The 14,481-nt window shown below is 39.4% G+C and overlaps 1 protein-coding gene across 2 annotated transcripts in view; it reads right to left on the reverse strand.

The window, feature by feature from the left end:
• The window catches only part of Arhgef9 (Cdc42 guanine nucleotide exchange factor 9), a 157,834-nt gene extending 143,981 nt beyond the window's left edge, over positions 1-13,853 (reverse strand). For both annotated transcript variants that reach the window (XM_013121343.3, XM_013121347.2), the window contains exon 1: positions 13,484-13,853. In XM_013121343.3, coding sequence (XP_012976797.1) covers positions 13,484-13,513 — 30 coding nt within the window. In that variant the 5' untranslated portion in view covers positions 13,514-13,853. The remainder of the gene's footprint in view (positions 1-13,483) is intronic.
• Between the last annotated feature and the right edge of the window lie 628 nt (positions 13,854-14,481).

Below are 14,481 nucleotides of genomic sequence, written 5' to 3' on the forward strand. Positions count from 1 at the left end.
TCCTAGCATGTTGGGGATTGTTTATGGGGCAAGAAGTGGTCTCGGATTCTCTTCTTTTATACAATGCAGTGCAGCCCTGGAAAGACCCTGTAAATGAAAGCCATCATGTCACACACACCTACCTGTGTCTCTAGTGAGGTATAAGCTCCACTTCACCCTGGAGTCTAACTTGGTGTCCTTTCCAGATAGGTTGCCCTGGTTACTCTGCTTATCTGTCACCTTCCATTCCAGTAATGAGAACTCAGCCCCTCCTATCTGAGATCCACTTACTTGCATGTTCAATTTTACCAAGCATGCATAGAGCTAACAAAATAACTCATCTATGCCCCACAGGAAACTTGATCAACTATAGTTTGTTGGTTGCACATTGCATTTTTGCCTTTGATTTTAGAGTCTGGACTTTCATGTTCTGTAGATTTTCAGACCCATCCTTTTACTAAGGTTGCTGTGGTCAGAGGACAGCTTGTGAGAGCTGGTTCTCTCCTTCCACCATGTGGCTTCCAGGGCTTGAACTCAGGCGATCAGTTTAGTGAAGGCAAGGACCTTTACTTGCTGAGACATCTTGCTGACCTGAATTTTAACCGATCTGCATACATGCACTTTCTGTGTTTGAGTCATAAACTTACTTGTGTTTCTGAAAAATAAAATTCTTTATTTATCATTGTAAAATAAATAAATAAATAGATAAATGAATGAATGAATGAATAGATCCAGTGCTGTCTCCACTACCCTATTCCATACCTGTAAACGGAGTTCTTAATTGATCTAAATAATAAAAGGCAAGAGTCGGATATAGAGGAAAATGTATGAATATCAGAGAATGCAGCTTGCCACTAGCTAACTATTTCCTCCTCAAGGTCTAGCCTGACAAGTGTAGTCTTTACTTCACATCAAGGAAACTTCTCTTTGCAACAGAGTCCGCTACAGAAAACCACAACCAATCAAAATGCAGAGCTGTGGAGTCCAGTGTCAATGAATAACATCTAGAAACCACCCCACACCTAAGGTTCAGGAAACATTGTGGAAGATGGGACAGAAAGAGTGTAAAAGTCAAAAGATCAGGGAGTTTGCTGTGAGATTTTATCTCCTAAGAATGACAGAAGCTAGACCCATACAGTCTCAACAAATGAGTGCTCAAATGTTAGCTGAACAAGGACAATACCAATGGGCATGCCAAAGTGGATGTAGAAAAGGTCTGAAGCCTACACAAAGAACTATAGCCACCTGAGGAAAGCTGGAAGTGGGAAAAGTAGTCTTTCCCAGGGAAGAGGACATCAATTGGTTGTTCAGGATGAAAAGATCAGCCCTAAAACATACATACAAGTAACATTACATCGATTGAGCAGGTTATATTTAGAAGTGTGTGTGTGTGAGAGAGACAGAGAGAGAGACAGAGAGACAGAGAGAGTGAGAGAGAGAGAGAAAGAGATAACAATTAATAAAAAGAGAGGCCATGAATTTGAGCAGGGAGGGTTTGAAGGGAGGAAAGGGAAGGGAGAAATTATTGTAATTTCAAAAGTGAAAAAGTATAGGAATAGTTCTAATAAATAAGTACATTGAAGATGTAACTCAAATTTTGTTTTGATTGACTCATATTTCCATCTAATACAGTGCCTTAGAAATCATAGCAGCTTCACAAACATTCGTTTTCCTTAAAACAAACTATTAAAATCCATCACATAACAAATCATAGCTGGAGTACTTTATAAACAATAAAAATGGGTATCCAAACTTTTGAAGTAAGGGAATTATCTGTATCTGTATTTTCTCTTCCAAGGCCACAATGAGGCAAGTGCATGTCCCCTGTCAGCACTAATGGGACTCAGTGGATTCAAAAGTGAATACATCAAGTTGGGTGGAGGGTATGGCGGTGGAGGGTCTGAAAAGAACTCTAATGGAAAGAATGGGTATGGATAGGATCAAACACAGTTTACATGTATGGTACTCTCAAAGAATAAACGATACATATTTAATGGTAAAATGCACTGCAACATTGTTGTTAGTCAGCGCTAACAACTGCAGGCATAATTGGCCACCAATATGAGACACCAACGAATCTACTGCAACCATACAAAATGAAGCTTTCTATATGTAGCAATAGACAAAAAATCTCCAAAACATATAGTTAATTGAAAAGGGGTAAAGTCTAAAATTGCTATATGTATGAAGCAAAGAAAATGTGTGTGTTTGTGTGTGTCTGTGTGTTAAATATGTATGTATTTGTAAAGGCAAAGAATATCTCTTCATGAATACCCAAAAGATTGTTAACAGTAACTGACTTTGGGAAAAATAAGAGTAACAGGTTTGAGAGAAGAAAGGAGATGTATCATGAATTCTAATTGGTTTTAATAAAAAAAAACAGAGTTGGATATAGACGTTAACTCTGAAATATCAGAGAAGCAGAGTAACCAGCCTCAGACCAAAGAGGTGATTCTGTCCCTGCAAATCCTCATACTGAATGTATGATCCTGTCTTTAGGAATCTTCAGATTATGAAACCCAGACTGAATGCTCTGAGATCCTGTCTCCTCCCACCTTATATTCCTCTCTCTACCCAGTCATATCACTCCTGTCTCCACCTCCCTAGTGCTGGGATTAAAGGTGTGTGATCCCAAATTCTGGAATCAAAGGTGTGAGCTCTGTTTCTCTTTGAGACTGGATCAATCAGGGTTGTGCTAGGATTAAAGGTGTGTGCCACCACTGCCTGGCCTCTATGGCTAACTAGTGGCTAGCTCCACACTCTGATCTTCAGGCAAGCTTTATTTGTTAAAGCACAAACAAAATACCACCACAGGGAGACATAGTATTCTTCACATTACAAAACAGTATCTCATTCTTTACCCCAAGCTGGCTTAGAACTCTCTATGTAGTCAGGCTTGTCATGAACTTGTAGTAATTCTCCTGTCTAATTCTCCTTAGCACTGGGATTATAGGTATTGACCACCACACACAACTGCTTTATTTCTTTAATTCTGTACCCTGCACAGGTATTAGCATATTCAAAATAAAGGTATTTTTGTCATGCATTGATGACATAGAAAAGAAAACATATTGAGTTATTGTTAAGTGTTGACATGTCGATTTTCACAACTTTTCCTTTTTCAATTAAGTAAACATCTTAGAGATTTTTACATATTATTACATATAGAAAACTGCATTTTGTATGGCTTGAGGAATATAATGTGATTAGTGAGTAAGTCTTTGCATGTGAAGCTGATTTTCTGAGCCAAGTAAGATGGATTTTGACTTTCAAGGAAATGTAAAATACTTATATAGTTTTTCATCTGTGTCAGGCACTGTTTAAGGTACTTTATGTGTATATTTTTTTCTTCACAACTATATTGTAAATATGCATGCTGTACAGCTATATTCCAAATGTGAAAATAAATGTACCAAGGAGTGGATCAAGATACCCAAGACTATGCAAACAATAAAGGACTAGAGGAAACAGTTGATTGTAGGGAACCTAGGGGTCTTGAATCTATGCCCTTAACCATTACACTATGTCACTGGCACCATGTTTAAAGATAAAATCTAGAAGACTGAGTATGCTATACTGTCAGCACCCAGAAATTTTACAATTGATCAATAAGTTACTGACTACATATATAAGTAGATGGATGGATAGGAGAATTATTTATGTTTTTTGGTTTTGGTTTTGGTTTTTTAAGACAGGGTTTCTCTATGTAGCTTTGAAGCCTATCCTGGCACTCGCTCTGTAGATCAGGCTGGTCTTGAACTCACAGAGATCTGCCTGCCTCTGCCTCCCAAGTGCTGGGACTAAAGGCATGTGCCACCAATGCCCGGCAAAGAATTGTTATGTATATAAGTGAGCATTGTTAGGAGAGCACAGATAATAGAATAAGGGGCACAATGATCACTGGTAGGTAGCTTGTACATAATGTAAAAATGTTTGCCATCAGATAGATGAGCATTTGATATCTGATAATGTCATTTTGTTAACAGTAAGTAAGATGCTTAAAATATATATCGTTTCCAAACTGGACTAGATTACAAACTCTAAGATGACAGAGATACATTTTAGTTTCTCTTCCCTGCTGCATCTCTATAGTCCAGAAGAATGCTTAACACATAGTATATTATCAAGTCAGAAATGTATATTAGGTTACAAACTAACAAATCAAAGAGTATAGGCAGACATAATGACTTTGTAAGGACTAATGTGAAGATTGATTGAGATAGCTTTCCATGTAACAAGTTCATAACTGGAAAGCTTCTCTTCTTTTGGCCATACTAAATTTATATTACTGAGAACGCACTGTCAATTGAGAACTTACTTCTGTAGATTCATTTTTTTTAGTTATTGAATAGTTTTGTGGTCCTGGCTAAAGCGCCCTTCCTCTCCAAACTTTCATTCATAATCTATAAAATAAGTAATATTTAAGCAAGTTGTGTGGCAGACACGGAGAATGCAAGATAGACAAAACATTTTTTTTCTAAATTTCAAGATATGACTCAACACATAATGTAAATGACATGATGTGGTAAGTTGAAGAGAGAGATTCAGACTCCTGTCTGTCCCTTCTTCATCTTTCTAAGGCACATTGATAGTACCTATGTAGTTTTAAATCAAGAATTTGCAATATATTTTCTGTGAAGGGCCAACTATTAAGCACTTTAGGCAACATGAGCCATATGAACGCTGTCATAACTATTCGATTTTGTTTAATTAGCCATAGAAAACAAGTGATCGCTTATTATTGAACTATATGTCTATGGTTAAAACTAAGTTATAAGCCCTGAAATTTGGGTTTCATATAATTTCATATTCTTATGCCACCAAACCAAATATACCTGTTTTGATTTTTCCGTAACTATTTAGAAACTATAAAACTCATTTTTAATTTGTGAGCTAAATTGTACTAGCAGACTATGGAGTGCTAGTCTCTGATCTAAAGATTTGGGCAAAATTACACCTAAGTTGAACGCTATACCTGAGGCAGTGTAGAAGCAACATGAGCACTACAGAAAGCAAGGTCTACATTGTTATCCCTGAAAGTTCTGAAATTAGATGACAAAATGCTTGGTGTAGAGACAAAATGATCAGAAATAAAGGGGCTAAAAATAAAAAGCAAAATTCCTACTCTGTAACAGACTATAGGCTTTCCTCAGGACCATATCCAACTGCAAAATACAGGTACACTGGAGGGGAGAATATTTCTTACTCCTTAATGAGAGAAGCCCAGTCTCCTCCACCTAAGGACTTCATGCTCTAGTCAAACCTAAAAAAGGACAAATGGCCATAACTCTGCTCCTGGACTATGGGGATCTTAATGAAGCTCCCTCCCTTTCAGGACTAATGAGGTCCTGAGACTGCAAGGTTCCATAGTTTCCATCTCTGTGAATGAGCTTCATGTAATCTTAGATGTGACAAGGGACAAAATTATTTTCTTTTTAGCTATTAGCACTAATTTTCAGTTCAATTCATTGCCTCTGGGGTTTAACCTTCAAGTCCCCCAGTCTCCTCTCTGATCCTTTCTAGATGTACTATCCTCTTTGTAAGTAGAGATATACCAAGTCTCAGGCCCAATGAAACATCTTTAAGAGTCTAAAGGCGTTTATGGCACTCCAGTCAACAAATCAGTATTAGATTGTAGAGAGAACAAATAGAGACTCAGCATCAAATTGTCCTTCAGGCAAATGTTATTGATGCCAGCAGCATGAAAAGCAAGATATCTTATTTTCAGGTCATTTATGAGGTGATCAGAAAGACAAGGTGTTATACCACAAGGAAGTGGGTAAATGTTCCTTTATATTACCAAATAAGGTTCAATAACCCTAAGTGTCCTGTGGTTTGAACTAGGGACATGTACCCACAAAGTTCTAATACGTTCTTGGGTAAACAGTGAGAAGGAGACTTCTATAAAACAATAGGCCTGTTAAATATGTGATCTGTGGGATATGACATATGAGGTATATGGCTTGGTCAGTATGTAACAGTGCTGAGTCTGCCTCTGTCTCCAGGCAGCAGGGAGGCTGAGTGTGGTCTTGTCCAACTTACAACCCTCTCTATTTAGGGCCTGGTTAGTTGAAGTTCTGTTTCCAGAAATAAAATTTTTCCTGCTTACATGACATGACAATTTCCTGTATGATCATGTCCCAAAAATCTTCTCTATTGTCTCTACTATAGACACTTAGATCTCAACAAATTCTACCTGAAAGTGTGGGACACTTCCATTTTTAGTGCAGATCTTCCTTTTGTTAGGTACAATCAAAATACAATCTTAACTCTTTAAAAGTCAGCACTATGTAGATATGTTTCCTTTTTCAAAGTCCCCAAAGTCCACCAAACAAAAACTAAGGACCCTCTTGATTAGGACAGAGTTTTGTAGAATTGAGTTCCTCAGTTTGACCATAAAGCTAAACCTTTTTATGAGGCCTAAAATGGATCACAGGAAGAGCCAAAAGACTGGGTCCCTGAAATGGCATGGGCCCTAGATATCCTAAATTATGCACATATGGTCTCCCTAGTACTAGTTCTCTCTGGTCTTACTAAAACTCTTTTCTCTGTAATGTACATGAGTGAAAGAAGATAGCAGTAGGAAAATATTAACACACAAACGTTGGGACCCTATCAGTTCCCACCTGCTTATGTAATACCATTCCCATACACCCAGGTAAAGGACTAAAATACCTACTGGTTTCAGTAGATATCATTAACAGACAGAGGAATACCCCCACTAAAACAGAGAGAGTCTTAAAGATAACCACTGTTCTTATAAAAGATTATTCCTCACTTTGAGTTCCTCAACCCCTCTAGTCTAACAATGGTCTGTCTTTCATTTCCAGTACCCTTCAGGAAGTAACTGAAGCTTCTGAAATGAAGCATTATGTACCCTGGCTCCATCAATCTTCTGGAAATGCAGAAAGGGCTCATTTAATCCTTAAGAGCACTTTAACCTTGTACTCAACACTCAACAATCTGGCCCACTATTCTCCCAAGTGCACATTTGTGATCCCACATGACTCCCAATTCTACAACCCACCTCAGCTCCTTCAAAGTTCTTTATGGTCAGTCCTTCCACCAGACAGACTTTTTACTAGATTCAAATATTCAGCATCCATTTCAGCATATTATCACTGAAGCAAACAATCATGGCTGTCACCGAGTACCAGAAAAAGAACAGTGCAAAACTGAATCCATCTTCCAGAAATTACCTTTTCATATTAACCCTGGAGATTGGGTCCCCTTTAAACACACTCCCACAAAATAAAAAGTCAGTCAAAGCTGTCCAGATCGGATACTATCAAGTCCCTCTAATTTCTCCAACTACAGTCAAGCTACAAGGCCTATCACTGTGCATTTATCTGGGTATAATTTAGACTGTTCCACCCATAAGAAGCTTGAACAAGCAAGCTACTTTGGGAGGCTATTGGAGGTGTGTCCACTCCTCTGGAGAAACCTAAGTAAAACCACCTCCAGAGTAAGTAGCCAAGACTTACTCTGTCATCTTCCTGAGTTCTGTGATATACTTTCATAAATTCTCTCTCCTTATTCCCTTGCCATCCTACAGAATCATACTCAGTTTAGAGAGTTTTCGTTAGGCCTGTTTCTACAGGGAGACTTGTTCAACTATTTCTGGGCATAGGTCATAATTTACCTTGAGTTATATTGTATTGGGGCATATTCATTGTCATTTTACTTATATACCTCTTTCTTCAAACCAACCCTTAACCCCCAAAGAACCATTCCTTTGCCTTTCCTAAGCCTAAAACATTCAAAGTCTTACCTGAATGTGATTCCTTTGCCTAAATAGTCATGACTTTCCTGGTGTGCCTCTTCTGACAGTCCTCCCTTATATTTATACATCTCCTGGTCTGAAAATTTCCTAGGAAATCTAACAGGAAGGTCTTGGACTCTCAGATCCTATAGCACATTTCTTGTTTCTAATTTAGATTTGTGACTGGTATTTTCCTGATCACAGGCCATTAAGCTCTCAAGAATGTCTAATGTTACCATCCTCACCAACACCTGTCTCCTACAAGGACTGATTGACTCTGCAAGTGATATCATGGTCCTGCCTTCAAACTTCTAATTCCTCCCCTCTCCAAAATTCTGATCAAACCTTTCATGCTTTATAGTCTTATAACTAAATGACAGATCAGCAATGCCAACCAGATCCCCAAATACTAATTCACTACTTCACAGTTCTAAAGCAGTTCCAGAAGACAAGAAATAATCACTCCTTTGTCAATTATTTGGCTTTGCTGATATGTCAAGGTTGAAGGTAGAGGGAAAAAAAGGTTGAAATGAAGAAGCAAATTTCCCCTCTAGCTGACAGATCCTAACTGCTTAAAGCATAACCCAGTGATTTGTGATTTTTTATGCAAACAATTAGAGCCCAACTTCTAACGGGTCCTCGAGGGACCATCACCTCAGATAGCTAATCTCAAAAAGGACAAATGGTGTTACAAATTTTACTGCCTCAAAATAGCGAGTTGCCCCTTGAACTCTTTTCAGATAGATCCCACACAAATGGGCCAGGAGGCAAGACTAAATATTTTCTCGCAATGTCTACAAAGGACTCCATTCAGCAATTTTCATTCATATTCATCCCCATCCCCCTCAAAATTTGCCTACACATTCTGTCCGCAGTGTGTGTTATGTTTTAAAACCTTTATAACAATTCTAGTCTGGTAAATAATTTTACTCCCCACCCTACAACCTAAGCTCATCATTTCCATCCTGACTTTGGGTCTGATCTAGGTTAAAGTATCTAAAAAATGAGAAGGTTCAAGTTCTGTTTCTACCTCTGACTTTCTGAGTCTTGATTAATGACTGATATGAGAGGGCCCAGGCCATTGTAGGTGGTACCATTCCTAGGCTGGTGGTCTGGTGTTGTAAAAGAAAGCAGGTTGAGCAAGTCATGGGGCATAAATTATTAAGTATTGTTCCTTCAGTTCTCCACTTTCAGGTTCCTGCCATGAGTTCCTGCTTTGGCCTTCCCCAATAATGGACCATAACCTATAAGCCACACAAACCCTTTCCTTACCAAGTTGCTTGTGGCCAGTGTTTTATGAAAGCAACGAAGAAGTAAACTAGGACACTCACACACACAAACATAATTAACTACATTTGTTCATTTTGTTCTTTCATTTATTAAGGTTCAGAATCATTCAAGGTAGTTCTAGGTGCTCTTTTAAAATCCAAAATTCCTCTTGTACTATATGTTTTGAATTTTAAATGTAGGTTTTAAGTAAACAGTGATGTCACAATGATTATGAAGACAAAGAAACAAAACACAGCAATTCTGTTCTTCTATATGATCAACTGGGGAATTTGTGTTTTTAAATCTTAAAGAACAAGACAAAGCCAGGTACGAGGTCCAATATATTTGTTAAGTGACTACTCATCTTGGTTCACACATGTGATAACTCTGAATTCACATTTCTTTAATATAGAAATGCACTGTTCATTTCCATTAATTGTTTGAAAATTAAAGAACAAGTTATGAAAATGAAGAATAGTGCTGACTGTCGAATGATTATTACTGAACATAATTTTGTCATATAGAAGAGTACTATTGATTTTTCTAGGCAGTGGTGGTGCACACCTTTAATACCAGCACGCATGAGTCAAAGGTAGGCAGATATCTGTAAGTCCGAGGCAAGATTGGTCTAGAGAGTGAGTTCCAGGACAGCAAGACCTACATAATAAAATCCTGTCTCAAAAAACTGATCCATTCTAGATACCATACATGCTAAGTATAACAAATTTCCAAAACTTTAATAATATACTTAATTTTATTAGAATGTCAGAAATCAAAGCTACTTGACTGAAATGCTATCTAAAACCAAATCTCTATTACCTATGCTAGTGGCTAGGAGTCTAACCCAGACGACTGAAATAACTGATTTTTATATGAAATACCCATATGTTCTTTCTAACCCAGGTCTCAGCCAGGTGAGTGTCTTAATAGGTAGTAAAAAATAAAAAGACAAGCCATTTACAAATAGTACTGGGTACATCTACCATTATCACCACGAGCCAAGACACCATTGCCTCTAACCTAGACTATTGTAAGAGCCTCTTCACAATTCTTATCCTTAACCCCACTATAAATCTATTCTCCTGATAAAATATAAGTTAGATAATGTCCCTCATCAACTCAAAAGATTCCAATGTCTCCTCATCTCAGTCATATAAATTTTCCCATATCATTTATTGATCTATTTTTTTATTTTTCTCTCTGATTTCATCCAACATTTCTCTCTACTTACTAATTCCTTACCTGCTGCATTTTGTTTCTTAAACAAGCCAGTTGGATTTTCTTCTGGTTTGTCCTTATATCTAGCATCCTTTTGTAATTATGCATATGAACCTTAAGTTCTTTCATATCTCTGCCTAACTATCCCTTAATCAGAAAAGTTCTAACTGATCTAATATATCATCCTAATCTCATTTCTGTTCTCTGTTTTCCTTAGTGCTTAACACATCTTGCCATATTATATACTATTTGTGTGACTGGTTCATTACCCCATACACCTACTAGATTGGAAGCTCCGTAAGAGGAATTTGCAATTAATTTGTGGTTACTGCTCTTATTCCACTGTACCATGTCCATGAAAATTCATAGTGGATAGCCTAACATTTTTAAGTAAATAATGTCTACAACAACACCTAGAAGATAAAGGTACTGCTACTCATGGATGAGAGTAGTAAGAGAAGTATAAAAATCAGGCCCTTAATCTTAGACTTGTGACTTTACAAAGAATATTATTTCCATTCTACACATAATTCTTCTTTCAATGACAACTGTCATTTCAAGGGGAAGCTATAAATCAGTGTGCTGAACATTTTATCATCCAACATGAACTCACAGTTAAACATCCTGCATTCATTCACTGAGATAATAATTTCCATAAAAGCTTAAACAATATTTTATGAGTTACATGGTAACACGTGAATTAATTTACAACTGTCAATTGTGTTAAAAATTCAATGTAGTGTAAATGACAGAACCATATTACAAAATGGTGGCTACATCTAACTCCCTATTTTCCCCTCATAATCCTTACCAGTTAAATTTTATTTAAATAGGTTTTCATACAATATATTTTGATCATATTCTTTCCTCTCCCCCAACTCTTCTCAGATACTCTCCAACTTCCTACCTAGCCAACTTCACCTTTCCTCCCCCTCCTCAATAAAAACCACAAAAGTGAAAATAAAAACAAACAGAAAAATAAAATCTGCACAGGTTCAAACCAAACAAAATCCTAGCACTGAGAAGGAAATTTGGACATAGAATCCTACCCCTAACCAGGAAGCTATCTGCAGTTACACCTGGGAAAGAGAAAATCCAATTTTTCCAGTAGGGCATCACTGGGTATATTAACATCATTCCAGTTAATGTTTATCCAACGTTTACTGGAAGGAATGTTGGTGGACATTAATAATCTCATTTAAGGGACAAAAATCTGATACCCAACATAATTCCAACAGTGAACACCATGGTAAAGACTATAGGTTTTCTGCCTCCATGACTAAAATAATAGTATATTACCTCCTTAATTATGTCAAGTGGCTAAGTAAATGCCCTTTCTTTGGTTGTTCTAGACAGGGTTTCTCTGTGTAGCAGCCTGGCTGTTTTGGAATTTGCTTTTAGACCAGGCTGACCTCAAATTTACAGAGATCTGCCTGCCTCCACTTCCTGAGTGCTGGTATTAAAGGCATGTGCCACCATGTCCAACTGGTAAATTCTTTTATCATAGAATAGTCACTATTTTGGTTCCCTAAAATCTTATTATGAGAGTTTTTTTCCTCACCAATCAGTCTTTAATTACATAGTGATTTGCAAGAAATGTCATTGGCCTCTTTTAAAATTGGGAAAAGTTCAAATTCTCCATTAATTTAATATTTTTTAGCACATGGTTCTGAGCCCTGGCATGTCAATACATTTGCAAGAGGAGGGTACTCTTGCCCAGACCCAGCTGCCACAAATGATAGAACTTGCATGGAATTTTTCAGGCAGATGTTACGGCATTTGTTCCTACTCAAAGTCTTTTCCTGATTCACTCTTTTCTAGCTTTCTTAGCACCATCTGAAACAGTCATTTGTGGAATGCTAAAGAAGGACAGTGAAGGAGAGTCAGGAGATTCAAATTTACTTCCAAAGAGTTCGTGGCCTTGAGCAAATCTGTCCCATTCTGTGTCCTCTGGTGTACTGGCTAGACTCCAAGCACTCTAATGTCTTTACCTGCTCTCACTTTTACTGGTTCTACAAACATTTGATTTAGCCTTGTGGGTCCCCAGGGAAGGAGAGAGTTCTGGGGAAAGAAGCTAGGTAAGCCCTTGTATTTAATGATATAAACTAGCTGCCTTTACTACTGAAACAGAGAGTCTGAGAAAACCCTGAGGAAAGGAAAATGGGAGTTCCTTTGCATACATTCCTAGCCCACACCAGAGTCTCTCCTTCCTTTTAAAATGGAAATGTAAAAAAGAGTTAAATATCAATTTTTTGCCCAATTGCTTCAGGCTCTCTTGCTTTTGCTGCAGATTGTGGGTGGTAGTGCAGAAGTATGTGCTGACACTGGCATCAGCGCCTGCTGACCCAACCCAACTGCCCTCCAATATTGTGTCGGTACTGACTACAAAGTCATTGTGGCCCTCCCCTCCCCAGTGCCCCTAACCAGACTTGGACTGTCCCTGGCTGATTCAGAGAAGCATCAAGCTCCAGGCACCACTTCCTCTCTGCAATGGGAAGTCATTTCAAGGTCTCCAGGTATAAAAGGGATCACCATGGCATAAAATGAACTGAAGATGATACTAAACACACACCCACACATGCAAACAAAAGCGCACACTCCTTGCATTAGTGGGGGTCCGCTAGTTGAATTCTCGTTTGGAGGACGAGGGTTTCTGGAGCCATCTCTCCTTGACAAAGCCCTAAATGTGGACTGGGTGAGACCATCCCAGGCAAAGAAGCTTTGCAGGTCTTTCTCAGATAGCTTCTATCTGGGTGGCTCTGGGCCCTAGAGCTTGCTAGGGGTGACAGGTACACACAGCCTAGTTAAGGAGGTCATGCAGTTCTCCTATAAAGCTCTTTATAAATCTTGGCTTTGTGGATGCTCCCCTCAATCCCTTGCCAGCCTGCTTGCATCTTGGGAGCTTTACTGCTTACAGAGAGAGCGCTATGAGAGACCCTTGTCTCTCTGGCATCCCAGGTAACACCTGGGATGTCCCTGGTCACTTCATCTGTCCCCCAGTTTGAGCCTACCCCAGTCTCAGAGGGCAGCAGAAATGCCTGGGGTGGGGGGGGATGGGAGGGGTCTTTACTGGTTTGGTAGGCAAGCAGAGACTCCTAAAATGGCTACAGGAAGCTCACTGGTGTCTGAAGGACAGTGGCGAGGGCGGTGGGCAGAGGTATGGGGGCTCCTGGTGTGGAGGTTAATTCGAGGGATTGGAGGTTGGATTGGAGGATTAGGGCTCATGCAGGGAAAACTAGAGCTACATGCACTCACCATTCCCGATCCTCCTCTAATCCACTGCATGGTGTCCACGAAGTCCAGCTTCTGTGAGGCCGGGTGGCTGGCGCGGGTTGTCGCGGGCTGACTGGGAGGGAGGGCTGGGCTGGAAGAAGCCAGAGCCCCAGCGCCCCCTCCGCCTCCCCTCCTCCACGGCTCTACAGCCGAATCCCCTCAGCCTGACCTAGCCTTCAGTTAGGTTGTTTCTTGTCGGCGTGCGGGCTGTGCTTCTCCACCCCGCAGCTTCCCTGGGGGCTTGACAGGAAGGAAACACGCAACTGGGGGAGGGGGTCCCAGTGAGCCGCCTTTGTCTTCCTCCAAGTCTTGCAAACTGAGGGGTTAGATGCAGGCGAGACTATAGGGGGAATAACCTCCGCCAAGGGTAAGGCAGCTGCCACCCCTGCCTGCCCTCCTGCCGCTCTCGATTTATATGCAGTTTATTGTGGGGCTTCCCAATTATGTTGACTCAGCGGAAAGTCTTCTCCAAAGTTGCAAAAGGTGTTGGGACAGTCTCTAAATATTAAGATCCCAGCCCACTGAAACCATGACAGTGAATTCTCATGCCTCTCCCCCAAGCCCTCCCTCCGTATATTTTTCTGGTGCCCTCTCTAGTATTTAATCTCTTGAGCTTTTATCTGCATTAATTTCACTTTTCAGAATAACCATGAAAAAGCAAGCATTATTATCTCCATTATACAGAAAAATCAAAGGAGGTTTGAAATAGGGAAGGGATCTGCATGCATATGGTCACATAAAAAAATATAAAGCTCTGACTTTACCCTCTGCTGCAGCTTTCCAAACTTCTTTCAGCTTTCTGCCCCCCCACACACACACACACACACACACACACACACACACACACACACACACACACCATTCTGGTTGTCTCCCCTGTATCTTCAGGAATATGGGAGGTAGTCTAAATGATGGATGAATTTTCCATTTGCTTATTTGGCTGAGAATGAGAAAAACGTTTATCAATAGAAACTGCCCAT

This window comes from Mesocricetus auratus, unplaced genomic scaffold (assembly GCF_017639785.1).
Source record: "Mesocricetus auratus isolate SY011 unplaced genomic scaffold, BCM_Maur_2.0 Super-Scaffold_100003, whole genome shotgun sequence".
NCBI lineage: Eukaryota > Metazoa > Chordata > Mammalia > Rodentia > Cricetidae > Mesocricetus > Mesocricetus auratus.